At 34.6% G+C, this 18411-nt stretch overlaps 1 protein-coding gene across 2 annotated transcripts in view; it reads left to right on the top strand.

Annotated features, from left to right (window-relative positions):
* Positions 1 to 18411, top strand: part of Gpm6a (glycoprotein M6A) — a 326724-nt gene that overhangs the window by 167688 nt on the left and 140625 nt on the right. The window contains exon 2 of one of the 2 annotated variants that reach the window (XM_027926991.2): positions 15735 to 15793. The exons of the other annotated variant lie outside the window; for it this stretch is intronic. Within the exon in view, the coding sequence (XP_027782792.1) occupies positions 15757 to 15793 (37 nt within the window). The 5' untranslated portion in view covers positions 15735 to 15756. The remainder of the gene's footprint in view (positions 1 to 15734; positions 15794 to 18411) is intronic. 2 annotated transcript variants of the gene reach the window in all.

Consider the following 18411-nt stretch of genomic DNA (forward strand, 5'->3'; position numbering starts at 1 on the left):
TTTGATAATTCATAGGGTCTGTGAGTTCTGCCGTTCTTTTTGTAATTACTGTTATTGCTTTTAGCTTAGTAAATTTCAAAGATTCATTGACAAATTTGGGATTTGGAAATGTAACCAGGTCAAAAAAAGTACAAATTTTTGGTAGCAAATAAGCTCATTTTGTTAACTCTAATTAAAAAAAAAAAATTCTTATCATGGGAGATTGTAGAGCTTTTATAATCTGAAAAACTCTCTTTAAAACAGATAATTGACTTTGTTCATAAATAGCACAACCATTCTGCAAAGAATAACAATTGTCTTGAAACAACACAGTGAGATTTTTGTCTGCCTAGTTTTTTCTACTTCAGTAACAATTAAAATGAAGTTTTAAAATGAGGTCATAGAAGCTTCCCAAATTTAAACACATGACATGTCCAAAATATGCCCTCTTAAGACTTAATAAAAGTCTTGAGCAAAATTTACCATATGAGAACCTCAGGTACTCTCAGATATTTCACTGTGGTTTATTTGCAGGCTGTAAATATCATGCTTTCTCTTCTACAGTTACAAGACATTTCTACTTTGTGATCAAATTTGTCTGGGGAGACCTATGACATACATGAGTCTAAAACTGACACAAGGAATTACTAAAGCAGATCATTCTAACAGTCTATCAAATCAAATATACTTACCACTGAGAAATTGATATATACTGTTTTAGGGAGAAAAAGATCCTATTTATAGATACAAAAACAGATTACTTTATGATTCAAGAAAATATACCGTTGATTTAAGACCTAACATTTTGTGACCTGAGGTCTTTTAAGAAAAAGGTCTTTTCCTAAACAGCTTGTGGGAGAGTAAATTATTTGAACTGACACCAGAGTGGAGGACAGATAAAGGATAATTTACCAAGTGTCAACCATGTCTGTGCCAAGATTTGTGCTGAATGCACTCATTCTCACTAAACCCCTGTGTAATGTGAGATGTTTTTCTTCTTTTATAACTGAGAAACAGGATCATAAAGAGGTCATGGAAGATGCACAGGATTGGCAAAGCTGTCATTTGAACTCTGCTGGGTCTAAGCTCCTTTCAGCACCTCATGCTAGCCCAACAGCACCTTAGACAATGGCCAAAAGCCTTCTATGTGAGAAAAAAAAAATCCATCCATTTGTTCCCTAAACTTATTCAATAAATGACTACATTGTTTGTTTCCTTTTTACCCTAATTCACAGAGGTAGTTTAGTGTGATCATTAAGAGTTTGGACTTAAAAAGCAAACTGCCTTGCTTCTAATCCCAGCTCTGCCATTTAGTGGCTGTTATATGGGGCAAGTTAGCTTGTACTTTCTGTCTCTGTTCCATATGGGTAAAATGGGGACAATAATACTGTGTTCCTTATGGAGTATTTGAAAGATGAGTGAATGAAAGTATGAACAAAAATGCTAAAAACTGTGGCTGGCATAAAATAAGCCCTGATTGTTTGGGGTTATTGCTCTGAATCATGTGGCATGGGCTAATGAGCTGCCATCGGCATTTTCTAGCGGTCCTATAGTTGATGATGTTCTTTATACACACGATCCACTTCTTCCTGTTTAATAATGGTTATACCATGTTATGTTTTTCAAAGACATTTTTCATCTTTGGTCATCTGGAAAATTTGCTTTTCTGAAGCCCCTGCATCTGTGAAATGGCTCTAATTGATACCTACCTCATGAGAATACTGGAGTGATAAGATGAGATAGTGTCTGTAAAACAGCACAGTATTTGGCATTTGGTACATCACTTTGGGAAGTCAGCAGGGCAAGTATTAATAAATTCTATTTTATCTGAGGAAATGGAGAAAGATCATTTTTGCCTAAAGTTATACAGTGAGTTAAAAGTGCATCTTAATACATAGCATGTCATCTTGTTAATCCATCAAGAAGACTAGTTATGGGGCTTGGGATGTGGCTCAACTGGTAGCGCACTCGCCTGGCATGTGTGAGCTACTGGGTTCGATCCTCAGCACCACATAAAAATAAAATAAAGATACTGTGTCCACCTAAAACTAAAAAATAAACATTAAAAAAAGATTAGTTATTACCACCCACCTTTACCACCCAGTATTGTGTACTGTCCTTGGTTTTATGTATGTCAATATTTACCTCCTTTAGTACATGTAAAATCAAAAGTAAACATAATGTTTAAACTACTACATTGACAACTTAGAAATGCTGACTGGCCATCTGACAGATATATTTCAAAAGTAAGTGTGTTATAAAGGAATGTGGCTGCTTTGGAGTCACACAGACTTGTGTCCCAGGTATATGGGACTCACCCTGTTATGGGATTCACAGGCACACTTGCTTGTGCACACACAAAGAAAGAGGGAAAATGAGGAATGAATTTCTGTATTAAGTAGTATTTTATGGTCTTCTAAGCCTCAGGATACAGGTTGGTGGCAAATGGTTTTTGAAATTGAATGCAGTAAACCATGATTTTTGTTTTTATATTAAGTAAAACTTTGAGGATCTTTTCAACATGACTTAGGAATGTTCAACTTGCAAAAGTTAGATTGTACAACATATCAAAACAATTACAGAATATAACATATGAACTGAAATCACAAATGACCACTTCTGATGGCTCACATTATTCATTGTCTTGCTTTTCTTCCCACAAATATTTTACAAATAGTCTTATAATAAAATTCTATTGATGGCAATTTCATGTAGAGGTTTTTAGATGTACTTTACGTCTATGGGTAACATTAAAGGGCCTCAAGTCCCCACCCATTCTTTGCATAATCTTGATTTATTTTTGGTATTATACATACCAGAACCCCAAATTGTCTTTTTATATTTATTTATGACCCTGTATGTCCCAATTTTAGTGAATAAATGTCATGAGAGAAGACATATGAGAGCTGGTATATATTTTCTATGACTTGCCACAGAACTTAGATTTGTATATAGACAATGATAGGCACTCACAGATAGCTGAGGAATTAATCAATGAATGACTACTCTTCTGCAGCATTCTTTTGGTGATCTTGCACTTCCTTTTTCATGAATGATTATGGGTTCTATTTGATACTTTGACACTCATGAAATATACTTTTGATGTTAGAATTTCTATAGCCCAAAGTAATCTCATATGAAACCTTACTTATATAATTCTAACCTTCATCCTTTCTCTAAGAAAATTATTTTTTAAATTTAAAAGGCATAAAGAGATGCCTAAAAGGTACTTAGAAATTTGTATTGGTATCATGTTCACTTAGTGATAAGTGTTAAGAATGTTAAATTAAGGTAACTTTTTTTCTCGGAGCTGTATATTTAACCCAGGGGTGCTTAATTATTAAGGTTTGTCCTCAGCCTTTTTTATTTTGAGACAGGTTCTCAATAAATTGTTTACGGACTTGCTAAGTTGCTAAGGCTGGCCTTGAACTTGCGATCCTTCTGTCTCAGCCTCCTGAGCCACTTAAGAATTTATTTGCATCACTAATTTGCAGAAAAGTAAATTCAACTTCTTTTTTACATTTTGTTTACTAAGACAATTAATGTACTGGAAATAAAATAGTTTTGAGAAGACTTTGTATTCAAATTTTGCCTCTTCATAGCCAAGGAGCTTGAAAAATCTTTTTTTTTTTTTTTTTAAATCTCACGTTTACCACCTAGAGAATAGAGATAGCACTCATGGGTTTATAATTAATCAATTAGAAAAAAAATATGCCTAGCCTTGGAATATGGATGCCACAGATATTGTTATTGCATAAAAAGGGCTAAACACAGAAAGATGGTCATTTCACAGTAAGTCTATCCTCAGTCTGGCTTCTTGAACTGTGAGAGAGAAACAAGGACAGCTCATGGTTTGCTGCTCTCAGTGACAGGGAGGGGAAATGAATAGCATTCATACTGAAATATTAAAAATGAAAAAATGTATGAAACCTGGCACATACAAACTGTAGACAAATGCTATTGAAATTCAAGCTGTGGAATGGAGGGAGGAATAAATCACATCGGTCTCAATATTTGCAATATTAAATGCTAAAAACAGCTTTGCATTTTATCTAGGACAACTGCAGTGGGATATTTATTGGTGACTTGAGCCTACTGCTGGAAAACCAGAAAGGATTGTTGTAGGTTGACGGATGGATTTCAGGACTGTTGTATGACCAAGGTGAAGTCAAGTGGTGCTCTTCAGGGTTGATTTGAAACTACCAGTGTGCACATGAAGGGAAAAAAAAAAACTTTTAGGATGTAAATTATTATGTAAATTAGTTGTGCTGTTTGAAGTATTGAGTCTTTTGCTGTTCCTAGAGCTATAGTATGTGCAAATATCTATCCAAATAAACTGTTGCATCAATTTTTTGTTGCTATAACCCAAATACTTGACAAGAACAACTTAGAGGAGGAAAAGTTTATTTGGGGCTCATCGTTTCAGAGGTCTTAGTCCATGGTTCCATTGCCCTGGGTCCAAAGTAAAGCAGAACATCATGGTGGAAGGGTATGGCAGAGGGAAACTGTTCAGTTCCTGGTAACCAGGAAGCATGGGGGTGGGGTGTGGGGGTGACAAGAGATAGAACTCAAGTCCACGCCCCAGTGACCTTCTTCCTCCAGCCATGCCCCACCTGCCTCCAGTTATCACCCAATAGTCTGTTCATATTATCAATCTAAATGGATTATTGCACTGATTCACTTCTGAACATTGCTGTATTGCATAACACACGGGCTTTGGGGGGATATATCAGATTCAAACCATAACACTATATTTTATTCCCAATAAAACTTGCTTGAGAAAATGTAGAAACCATTTTCTGAATGTTTTTAGCACAGTCAGCACTTGGGCCTACTTTCCCTACTTGGTTATTAGATCACAATCAAAATCTTCTGGCTCAAAACTAACATGGCTCCCAAATGTCCTCAGATATTGTATAGTTTGCACATGATTCATCTCCCTAAAATCCACAGGCTGGAAGCATGGTCCTCAATTTAATGATAGTAAGAGGTGGTGGGACTTTTAAGAGAGAGGTGGGGCCTAGTGAAAAGTAATTAAATCAATGAGCTACCACTCTTAGAAGGGATATGGGTTAAGTCTCACAGGACTGTATTAGTTAAAAACAAAAGAAATTTTTAGAAATTTTTAAAAAGTGAGATTACTCATGCATTTGGTCTGTTTGCACTGTTTGTAGCTACTACTGTGGCCCCCATCAATGTGATGCCATCTTCCTTGAAGATCTCACTAGATATTGCCTCCAGAGCTTAGATTTTTCAGCCTTCAAAGCTGAGAGTCAAAATAAGCTTTATTTCTTTATAAAGTTCCAACCTTAGGTGTTTTGTTATAGCAACAGAAAACAGACTAAGACAGGCATCAAATTCACACACACACACACACACACACACAAATGGAAAACAGTGCATAAAATCACACATTCCTTTCAGAAGAAAGAAAGGAGAAGTCCATTGCTCTCTGTTGCCTCAGTCATTAATTCAGCTATGTTACTAGAAAGCAATTTGAAGAATGAGAAAAATTATCAGTCTATCAGTACTCTTTTTGGAGACAAGAATTTTTAGGTTACCTAGGATGATCTCCGGAAATGTAAGAATATATTTATTTATTTTTTAATCCACAAAAGGACTTGCAATCTAATGTATAAGCAGAAAGGCTAAAATGCTTGTGGTAAAGCTGAGATGACTTGAATTTTATTTTTCCTCATCAGTTCTCTTTGCACCATGTAGAGCAATCAGCTTTTTCAGAGAATATCTTTCACCATCTGCATCTTCAGCAAGAGCCAAGGAAAGAGATTTAAAATCACTACTTGAAAACTCAGAACTTATGACAAGCTACTATCTTTTCACAGCATGTGTCTGCCCACTTCCTTTCTTGGGTTCTCTCTCCCTCTTTCTTTCTCTGGCTCTCTCTTCCTCTCACTTATTTATACAAGCCTGTTATTTGTAAAATGCAATCTGGTATATAAGGTTAGTCTTACCTGAGATTTCTAAATTGTTGAACTTTGACCCAAGTGAATGAAACAAAACCCAAAGCCATTTATTCTTCAAGTCAGTTGTATCCTATGTTCCATTGTTGTAAACAATACTGACTCCCCCCCAAAATGGAGAAATTCTTACATGAAGTGTCTTATAAGTCTGTTATTGAAGTACTGAATACCTTATTTTTTGTGTGATGGTAAGTTTAATATTAGAGTGACCAAAATTCAAATTTGAATCCCTTTACTCACTGGCTGTGTAGCCTTAAGAAGCTGCTTAACTTTTGAAAGCTTCAAGTTTTTCTCACACGAAAGAATGCTGTCCTCAGACATGTTGCAAATGTTAGAAATCACAAAAATCGCTAGCTCCATACCTAGAACTTTGTAGGTACACAAGTAGTTATAAGCAAGTTACTATGATTAGTTTTATAAACTGATAATTATAATATCACAATAAGCCATTTAAATAGTATGGAAAGCATGCAAAGAACAAAAACCTCAAATCCCACTTTTTGGAGATAATCATTAACATTTTCAAATATATGTCTGGAGTTGTTCTATGCACATATTTAAGAGTATTCTAAAATGCAAGAGTATGCTCATCATGCTATTTTGTTTTATACTTCTATCATTTTATCATAAATAACTTTCCATTGTTAACAAGAATGATTTACATGATTATTAAGTGCTATATACTATTTCTGATTTTGAACATTTAAAAAAATATTTTTAGTTTTAGATGGACACAATATCTTTATTTTATTTATTAACATGTGTGAGGCAAGTGCTCTACCATTGAGCTACAACCCCAGTTCTGTTTTTGAACATTTTTATAACTGATTTTCTTTTAAAGTGGACAATTAAATAAGAAGAGTTGCCAGGCATGGTGGTGCATGCTTATTATTTCAGTGACTTAGGAGACTAAAGCAGGAGGTTCTAAATGTTGAGGCCAACTTTGGCAATTTAGGGATAACCTGTTTCAGAATTTTACAAAAGTTAAAAAAAGAAGAAAAAATGTAGCTCACTGGTAGAGTGCCCTGGATTCAGTTCTCAGCCACACACATACACATATACACACATACCATGACTGGGCACAGTACAGGGTGCCTGTAGTCACAGATACTTGGGAGGCTGAGACAGGAAGATTACTTGAACTCAAGAGTTTGAGACACGCCTGGACAATATATCCAGAGCCCATTTCAAGACAACAACATACATTATTTATGTTTAGACAAACTGGATGGAAAAGGAGAATATTTTCAATTAAAAATCTTTCAAAATATTAAAAACAAAATTAAACTAATTACCTACCACAACCAAATTGAGTTTATAGCAGGAATGCAAACATTTTAACATCAGAAAACCTACAAATGTAATTCTCTAACGTGTTAATGGAGATAATATATACAATCATCTCTATATAGAAATAATTTACAACATGCTTAAGATAAGTGGCTCTTTGCAATATGGAATAGAACTTATTTAAACAGATAAAATACATATATCAAAACCTACTACAAACATCACACAATGGTAAAACCATCAAAGAATTCCTTTTAAAAGTAGTTTTCAATTAAACATCACATTTGTGATCCCAGATTGCGCAGTAAGATAAATAAAATAACCAAAAGTATATGGATTGGAAAGACAGAATTTTCTTTTTAAATTTAAAGAAACACAAGTCACCAAGGAAAAGTTGGTTATAAGAACTCCATTTAGTATCTTACCATGAAGAGAGTGAAATGCACACCACACTGTAAAAAGATATCAGTAATACATTTATGTGCTGAAGAATTAGTCTTCAGAACTTAACAACAACTGTAGAGTAGAACCAAATGTAAACAACATTGAGAACTTGAGCAGAGCATGTGAATAAGCACTTTTCACAAGAGGAAAATCCAAAGCCAGTAAGCCTGAAAGTGCTCTCAATTTTTGAATATGGAAGGAAATCTCTATTAAAGCAGATATATAGTTTTCATTTGAATTTAAATATTTTTGGCAAACTTTATATAAATTTTCAAATATCATTGAAGATATAGACCAGAGTACTTCCACACAGTTCATATGGAAGTTTAAAATTGGTACAAGGGTTTTGAAGAGTTTCTGATATATTTTCATATCTCATATTATTGAATATGTACCTAATATCATTTCCCACTCAACAATCCCACACCAGGATATGTATGTATGTGTGTGTGTGTGAGTACACATGTATGTATGTATAATATATATTTCTTTTACATATATGCACAAGGAGACATGTATAAGAGTATTTATGGTAAATTTTTTAGTATTTTCAAAATTAGCATAGCAAATGTTCATTAACAGAATAGATCCACATATATCGTCGAAAATTTGAGAAAAAGTTGTGGAAAGATAAATATACAAGTTTAGTATCCTTTGTGTGAAATGATCAAGATTGGACGTTCAGATGTTAGAATATTTGCAAACGTTTAATGAGTTATCTGGGGAATGTGATTCAAGTCTGAATCCTGAATTTACTTAGGTTTCATATGCACCTTATCCACATAGCCTAAAGTTGACTTTATATAATAGTTTTAGTGCTCTTGACTTTGGACTTGACCTATTACCTGAGATCTGCTGTAGATTTTTTAACTTGTGGCACCAAGTTGTTAAAAATTTCAGATTTTGGAGCATTTTCAGATTTGAGATTTTAAGATTGGGCATATTTAACCTGTAATAAGATACCATCCATATACAATCAAAGCTTGAAAAACAATACAAAATAAAGTGTGTGTATGAGTGTGTGTGTGTGTGTGTGTGTGTGTGTGCGCTTAATTTTGAAGAAAGCACACAGGAATAAGAATAACCCAAATTCTCCTAGCAGTTCAGAAAGCTGGGGCAGGAGGATCTCAAGTTCAAAGCCAGGCTCAGCAAAAGCAAAGTGCTAAACTTCTCAGTGAGACCCTGTCTTTATATAAAATACAAAATAGGGCCAGGGATGTGTCCCTGAGTTCAACCCCCAGTTCCTCCCCCAAAATACCTCAAATTCTTAGTGATTAGCAGGAGGCAAGATTGGGGAGATGAAAAGGAGAGGAATGCAATTAAAGAAGGCATACGATTCCTTTATATTTTATTTTGTGCACTATTTGGTAGGTATGCAGGTGTTTATTATTGAGGTTTTATATTGCATCTGAAAAGTTAATTTTAGTTTAAGATAAAAGAAAATAAGAAAAGAACTATTCATAATGTTTTAGCTGCTAAATTGTTTCATTGAGTAAGGTTTTGAAGTAAAAAATTATCTATTAAAATCTCTGGGCTTACCCCCTGTCACCAGGCATTATTCATTACATGTAGTCAGAAATACTTGGATAGTAACTGTGTTTTTAACTAGTTCTACCAAAACATATTCCAAATTCCAAATAACTTTCTCTATTTCCACTCCCTATAGTGATTTTAATCTGAAACCAACTTTCTTTGTTGAGTTATTGACGTTTAAAATTAGTATATTTAACTTAAATTGTACGATCTTTAAATATGAGAATCATTTCTTCAGCTGTTGTGTCCCTTATAGCAACTGGCAGTAGATTACGCATACTGGTTTGTTGTTGTGGTTGTTTGATGAACACAAATATTTATGTTGAAATAGGACTTGATGACAGGGAAGTCAGCCCATACTAAATGCTCTTGGTTTGGTAGACTGCAGAAGTTCAAAGAATGGACTTTGGAGTTAGAATACCTCAGTTTGAATTCTAGCCTCATTTGTACAAATATTTATACTTTCTGCTTCTATTTCCTCATCTATAAAATTTTCTCATATTCTTTAGTCATTCATTGAATGAATACAAACAAGTTGAGTGAGTTATATAGTTTACTTTTCGATGAGTCCAATTTAGCATTTTTGAGACCCTAAAGAAGTATCTTGGGCCATTCTTTATTAGGTCTATTTGAATTAATGTTTGAATTTGGAGCAAAAGACAAGCTACTGCTGCTTACCCATTGCATCTTGGAAGCTTAGTTTTTACTTATGATGGTTTCTGCAATGTTTTCTAGAAAACATGATTACCCAAGAAAAACTTTGTTTTCTACCATTTTGGAGAAAGGCATATTAGAAACTAGTTAGAAGTTTTAATATTTGCATCAACGCTTAGCTTGTATGAAGATATGAACACTTATAACTGGTTCCTTCTTCCTATTTTAAAAGAGCAACATTGGTCTATGGAGAGTCATCCTTGAATTTTTGTGTCTCTCCTTTCTTTTATCTGTGCTTATGACAATAAGGCTCCCCTTTTAATGGGAAACAGGGCAAAATATTTTCATTGTTCCCTTTTTGTTTCACTGTTTGCTCTTTGAAATACAATTTTGTCATTCTATCATCAACTTTTAAGGCATGGCATTTCTTATATATGAACATAACATACTCTCCTGGAATTGCTGTAAGTTACGTTCATACTTCAAAATGTTTTGTGGAAGCTGCTAAATAAACATAAGATAAGGTATATTTGAAGCCACTGAATTCATTCATTCATTTATTTATCTACCATTCATTCATTCACGCATGCATTCAACAAATATTTTTTTGAAAGCTCACTGTTTCCTTGGGTTGTGGGAGGTAGAAGGATAGATCTAATGGGGCTTACAGGCTGGAGGCTGTTTAGAATAAATATGCAGAATGAAAACTTTGAAATATCACACTGTAATGACATTTGCTCTGTGTACCAAAGGAGGCATATTCTGTGGGATAGGGAAGTTTCACCTGAGGATAATGTCCCAGCTGAGATCTAAGGAATAAGTCAATCTGGTGACCTGAGGCTACAGGCAAAAGTGCTTTAGGCAGAAGAAACAATGTTTACAAATTGAAACTTTTGAGAAATTAGTAAGGGAAGAAGAACAGTAGGGATTGGAAGAAGATGGGTTTTCTCCAGGTCATATCCCATCTTTCTGTCCATTCTAGGTGGTTGAATGTCATTCTAAGAACACTGGGAAATAAGTGACCAGGTGTAAACAGGCTATGACATTGTTGTGGCAGGATGCCTGGCTAACTGTGAAAATATGGTACTAACAGATTGGAGAGAAAAGGTATTGGTATGAAATGCTTGAGGGACCAAGGATAAAATAAACACAGGATGCTACATAGGACCAGGGTAATTTCTTGGAACTAAACACTAATGGTTTTCCCATGGTCTCCCTTTTAGACTCCAGCTTTGTAGGACTCATGCTAAATCTGAGGAAGGTCTTTCTCTTTCTTTAGTAACTCTAGGAAATTTTGGGACCACAATTTGAATTAGAATTGGATTTTCCTTCCTAGACTACTAAAAACCTTGGGGAGAAGATGCCTAATAAACAGTAAGAGAGGGCTTACCCCCTGTCACCAGGCATTATTCATTACATGTAGTCAGAAGAATATCTCCTATGGGCCTTTGTGTGTTCAGTTTCAGCAGTCTAGGATAACTTTCCTTTCTCACCTACGCTCTACCAGATTCTTTCCTGGCTATTTTTATCTCTCTTAGGTGAAAGGTCTTCTGCTTTGATCAGGTCAGATAAAACTGTACCTTCTAGAAGATGAGAGAACTTTCAAAACTATCAAAACTAAATATTAGGTTAGATATTCCTGTTTTAGTTTCCTGCAACATCTTGTGCTTGCGTGATACTTATTAGGTAGCACTTGTTATTTAGCATTATGATTTTGGGACTGTCTTGTGATGCTAGGTTCTAAGCATAATTAGATCAGAGATTTGTCTCTTTTTACCTACTTAAGTTCCTTTTTATGTAGGAATGCTTAATAAACATTTGTTCAATTAAGAATGAAAGGAAGGCTGTAGGCTGTGGTGCACCCCTGTAATCCCCTCATCTCTGGAGGATGAGGCAGGAGGATCGCAGGTTGGAAGTCAGCCTTAGCAATTTAGTGAGGCCCTAAGCAACCTATCTAGACCCTATCTCAAAATAAAAGATAAAAAGAAAAGGGCTGTGGATGTGGATCAGTGGTTAAGTGCCCCTAGTTCAATCTCAGTACAAAAAAAAAAAAAAAGGAGGAGGTTACAAAATGACAAGTATAGCAAGACTTGTGAATGCCATGACCATTCTGTGAATTGACTGTTTTGAATAATTACATAACTCTGAAGAGTGTCATTTTAATTTTATGTGCATATTTTACATTTTACATATATATGTAAAATATACTTTCTACCCTTGGTGGTGCTTTTTTTTTTTTAAATATGGAAGTCAATATTTGACCCTAGAGTGTAAAGCAGCAGTGTGGCCTTTTTCTTTGTCAAAATGTGGGAAAAACCAACCAAGACATTTTATTCTTGAGATGATACTGCATCTGTCTCTGTCTCTGTCTCTCCCCTCTGTCTCTCCCCTTTTTCTCTCAGCAAAAACACAGTTTCTAAGCAGTGTTTATATCTGTTAGTTCTGTACACTATACTTGATTCACATAATCATATTTCCCACATGTCTGCTTTGTTCTCTGACTCAGAAACCATGAACATTTTTTTTCTCATGTTTTACAGTTGATGCTGCACTTGGAATGACCAATTTCTTGTTTAATCTGTAACTGTGTTTACTTGACTATGTTTTGAATTTTGAATCACAAAGATAACTTCCCTATGTAATAGAAGAACGACTAGATATTTTCGCAGTTCACATAGTATGTTTATCCACAAGATAAGATGGACCATTAAAGAAAGAGTTCTCTCTAACTTAAATAAGAAAAGTGAGAGGGACTTAAATGACAAACATGTCTTCTAGCTTACACATAAAAAATGATACATATTATAAATATTGCTTAGATGATATTTGAAAGGGAAATCTCACTTGACATTTGTGATCACAGCTTTTTAACTACCTAGTGAACTTATAATCATGAATTTTGAATACATGACTAAGAGTAGAATGCAGCAAATGTAATGTGTATAATGAAAAGAATATTAGTTGAGGCACCATGGCCTTCTTGACTTGTTGTGGGTAATGGAGATACCGAGGAATCATCTTTGCCAGCAATTAAGGTTCTTAACAGTGTATGTGGAATTCATAGTTAATGGACCCTAAGATCAGTCATTTTTCTTTTTCTAGTTCATTTCACATACTTGGATATTCTAAATATTTTTACTTCAAATGAGGACAGATCTTTAGAAAATAATCTTAAAGTCAACAAGCATTCAACCACAACACTTCAACTGCTGTCCTTCAGGAGAAGGGACAATGGAGAGCTACTGTGTAGTAGGTACAGTATCTCAGTTTAGAAAGATAAGAAAGTTCTGGAAATGGATGGTAGAGATGACTGTAGAACAATGTGAATGTACTTATTACCACAAAACTATAGACTTAAATAATTAAAACGATAAATTTTTACATATATTTTACCACAATAAGACAAAAGATGAATCTTGGCTTACTAGCAGTTGAGTTTTGCTAGAAAGTTATATGTGCCTGTGTTTTTCTTCATCTGTTTGGCAGGAGTCCATTAGACTGAAGTGGAGGTGGATCTTTGTATATTTACAAAGTTGATATAAGTGTCTGTTGTCTATTTTTAGAAACAATTGTTGAGTGGGGAAAAAAATGTCTCTTCTAGTGAAAAAAGTTGATGATTACAGGAATGTATTGTTTTGTTGCATTTTCTGGAAGAAAAAAAATACTTTCCCTTCATCTTATCCAGGAAATAATTTTAATTTTTCTTTTCTCTATAGTTTCCCTCTCTTTTGCTTTACTTATACAGTGAAAAAGAAAGCAAAGAACTGAGGATGATTTTTGAACACTGAAGGCACTCATAGTCATTTACTAGCCCTATCCCTTGGTGTCCTTAAGTGTCAATTTTCCCCTAATATATAATTTGGGAAACAATGCTTTCCCCATTTGCCTTACAAATGGGAGAGTGCATGTGAATATATTTTATAGATTATAAAGTACTATAAACATTTCAGGAAATGTTATTATTTTCATGGGCAGTACTATTAATAATTTGTTTCACTAATGATTTCTGTGATATAAAGTGAATAAAGAATATAAATGAGAAGTGATGCTCCTTCTGTTTTGACTGTATGCCAGGTTATGTCAGCCTAGGGATGAATTGAAGCAGGGAGACTGCTATGATTGGGCTCTTTTGATTTCCCTTATGATTTCTCTCTCAATCTGTTTCCTAAGCAAGCAATTCTCTCAAAAGCACTTGAATATATACAACACACACACACACACACACACACACACACACATATATATATATATATATTCAGAGAGAGGTTTTGAGCTATTGGAATAAATTAGAATCATCATTATCATTGGGTTAAATTCATTTAAAAAAAGCAATAGCAAGTGATTATAGAAACAGGACAACTGAACATTCATTTATGATCAAATGGAATGCACAATTGTCTTTCCTCTAAATACTTGCTTTTGAAATGATTTAGAGGGTGGTGTGCAACATGTTAATGACATACTTTACAGAATGTATGTGAACTATTTGCTATTATGCAAGAAACTTATGCTGTGGATAATGAGGATGTTAATTATTTTTTTCACAGTTGTAGTTGTGTATGTGTATGTTTGTGGTGTGTGTGTGTGTGTGTGTGTGTGTGTGTTTGAGCCTTTCCTGTATGCTTGCTTATTTGAGACAGGAATGCTTAAGTCTTCCTTCCTTTATACCCTAGTAAAGGTTTGTGTTGCCTTGAAAGAGACACTGTTTATTTTCTTGTACACCTCTTGTGAAGTATTGAAACTCTGATTGTGTCTTGTCACTCAATAGGTTGAAGTACAAATGCTAATTTATTGCCAGACTGCAGCACTGTGATTTGCATTCCAAATCAGACTGCAGATTTCCATTATAAATTGCTACCCTGTTTTTCCTTATCTAGAATTCCTTCCTTCTTTTTATCACCCTACTCATTCCTCAATAACAACCTTTTAAAAATTCTCTTTCAAGAGAGTCCCATTTGAAATCAGCAGTTTAGTGGGATAAAATCATAACAATAAATTACAAAGACATCAATAGATTCCTTTTCCCCCCAGTGGTTTTCCTCCTTTCATGTAAGAGTCCTATAGCACTAAGTAAGATACTTGCTTAAAACATGTATCTCTCAGGCTTAAAGGTTTATACTTAGTCCTTTGAAAACCTCGCTTCTGTTTCTTTTCAAATGTGAAAGATGTGAGCTTACAGGTCCTCTCTTAATAATAACCTTTTAGAAATAAACCCTGAGATAGTATAATTGCATCCCTTCTTGGCACCTTTAAATCAAATTAACTAGATACTTAGAGAGGAGAGAGAACAGGAAAACACATTTTTGCAACGCATCTGACTGGGTGAGAAGCAACTGCTGCAGCATAAAGAACCGACGGGAATCTGGGCTTTCCCACTCTGGTAGCAAAGGGGGGTGGATTATGGGTTGGTGGTCTGCTTCATGTTAGGAGGACACCCCTCCATCTGTTCACAGCTCAGCCTGTTTCCAATTTAAAGCCCAGATTTCAATACAAACCTCAATTTCTTTTCCCCATTTTAAATGCAAAGCAAGGCTTATGAATCATAGTGTCTTTGCTCCTGGAATTCAGACCACATTTCCCCCCAAAATTCTCAGGCTGTTTGTTTGAATACCTGCTTACTGTGGTACACAATGGGCAGCTTTGAGAAGAAAAATTGATAATCTTCACGGAAGAGTAATTTGAATGAAATTACACTTGACAGCCAGTCTCCAAGCAAACAAGAGGAGCGAGGGAGCCTTAGCTAAGCTCTAAGGACTTGCCCAAGCCACTGCTGTTGGAGCTTCCCAGGGAAAAAAAAAAAGTCACCAGTTTTTTCAACATCTAATTGAGCTTTTGATTAATTCCGTGTACCAGATTCTACTGAAGAAAGGTAGCCATGGAAGAGAATATGGAAGAGGGACAGACACAAAAAGGTACTGTGCTAAAAAGGGTTTATTTGTAACTAAGTAATTATTTTGCAGTTTCCTTGTTTGCTTTAGACACTTGCCAGTAAGGCTAATGAATGTTTCTCTCTTGGAAGGCGTTTTTTTCCCCTCTCCTTTAGTCTGTTCCTCACTTGCAGTAATGTCTGGCATGAATGTTGTCATTATTTGCAAGTCTTTCAGATATAAGTATCCAAATGCAGAATCAAGCATTAGTGATAAGAGCATTGCGGTATTGTTGTGAACTGTTCCTTAGACCAGTCTTTGTTAACCTTCATTTATTTTATGTTTTCACGGTTGTCGAGCTCCGTCAAGAGATTCATGGTGTGAGCCACAAACACAATATTTGGAGCAAGTTGCAGTTGAATCTGATGATGTAACCATTATCGATACCTTTGCATGGCCATCTGATAGAACAAAGACCAAGATCATTTATTATATTTTGGCTGGTGCACCTTTTTAAACAATCTCTTTTCTTTTTCTTTGTATGAATGCAGTATGGTTTTAATATGGATGGGGGAAAGTTCATGGATTTTTCAGAGCATATATGTAATGACGTTTAGGTTTTCTTTTCTATATGGTTGACCGTATTCAACTTCTGGGTAATAAATTTTAAGAAAATTTTCTGATGCATCGAAAAAGCTTGCATAGGTCTGTCTGGCTATATCACTTAATGGGAAATTGCCATTTTTATAGGTTAATACTTGGCCAATATTGGCAATTCAAATGACTCAAATGCCTCTATTTTTTTAATGTGTCAGTGATAGCTTCAGAGAGAACTGGCTTTCATCCCAACATAGGCAGCGTTTTTCTCTCCTATTTGCTCTCAGGCTTATGTAATGTTACAGAAAATGCTCTTGTTTTCTTAGGATTGAAACAGTAACACAGGTAATGCTACATACAGGTAATAATTAAGAGTAGTATTAAAAAAGATCTAGCTGTCAATAAAGTTGATTTTAAAAGTATACAAATACATTTTTTAAACTGCATTTTATATATAAAATAGGAGGTTTGGAAGTATAGTGTGGATTTTCCTATATTGAGATATGCTGCGTCTTGTCACTTAACACGCACACACATTGAGATATATGTGGTGTACACACATATGTAATCCGAGAATCGATAATAAGTGCATAAAGGATTTATAAAACAATAGAGAAAATAATAAAATAATAGATAAGCTCATCTTCAAGTTTTAGTCTTTACTAGTGATACTCTGTAATAGAAATGCATTAACCTACGTAAATGTAATATGATCTATTTTTTTAATTAAAAACTTCAACTACCTTTATTATATGCACTAGTAACCTAGGTGCTCATTGGTGATTTTAAATGGCAAATTTTCTTGCTAATTTCTATCCTTATAAAGACTCTCAATAGACTATGTCATTTTATGAATAATATATCTCAGTTTAATTTATTTTCTAGCACATTATGTTACTGCTTTTTGGCTATTCAGTTTGTATAAGGAAAGATAAGCTGATTACTTCACATGGAGAAAAGATATTCATTACATGAAATAAAACCTTGAGTTAAATCATGGATTGTGGTAACAGGTTGGATGTGTCTGAGCAAGCCTGGGTAGATGCAGGAACAAGAAAAATGATGTAATTAGTTATGATGTTGTTTTCTCAGGTAACACTGAAAACCTTGCTCTCACGGGGGTGGGGCAGTAGGCTGAGAGGGAGACATGCCTCTCATGGTGGGTTTCTCATCATTAAGGTGTGTATAGAAAATCAGGATCAGTGGTGGAAAACAATTTCAAATCAGGAAAACTGTAATGGTCTGTAAGCACATAGACATATATAATTATTTTTCTTGTAAAAGAAGATTTAGTCCCCTTCATTCCTAATCTGTTTGTCTGCATTGTGCCCATAATGCCTTTTCTATGGAAATATGTTGTTAGAAAGTTACATTTGAATATAAAATGATCTCTCTACATGTGTGGGGTAAGGGGAAGGATTTGAAAATGTGATGTGAAAAGGATTTAAATTGGAGGAACTACTATCTTGACAAGCAGACAAAATCATCGGAAATTTTCAAGGGTCTGGGCAGACAGATATGATCCATCTCCTGTAAAGGGCAGCACTGTGTTTTCACCCTGTTTTTCTAGATCTACATGGAAATTTCACTAAGAATTCAGATACCAAGAGTTCTCCTCCACTTGGAAGATGCTTTCCTGCCCCTTCTTAGGCTTTAATGTTTTTTTTTTTTTTTTTTTTTTTTTGGTTTTAGTATATAACAATGTTGTTTCTTGATGAGTTTGTTTAAGGAAAGATAAAGTGAATATTTTAAACAGCAAATGGTGTTCATTACATTTAATAAAACCTTGAGTTAAATTGTAGATTGGGATAGTAGGTTGGATGTGTCTGAGCAAGTCTTAGAAGATTCTGGAACAAGAAAAATGATGTAATTAGTTATATATATATATATATATATATATATATATATATATATATATATATATTTTTTTTTTTTTTTTTTCTCTCAAGTAACTGAAAATCCTTCTGTCATAGGGGCAAGAAGCAGCTATTCTTTCCTGTTTTAACTCAGAAGGACTTAGAATTATATCAGTGTTCACCCATATCACCTTCCAAATTCAACTGGAC

This window comes from Marmota flaviventris, chromosome 3 (genome assembly GCF_047511675.1).
Source record: "Marmota flaviventris isolate mMarFla1 chromosome 3, mMarFla1.hap1, whole genome shotgun sequence".
NCBI lineage: Eukaryota > Metazoa > Chordata > Mammalia > Rodentia > Sciuridae > Marmota > Marmota flaviventris.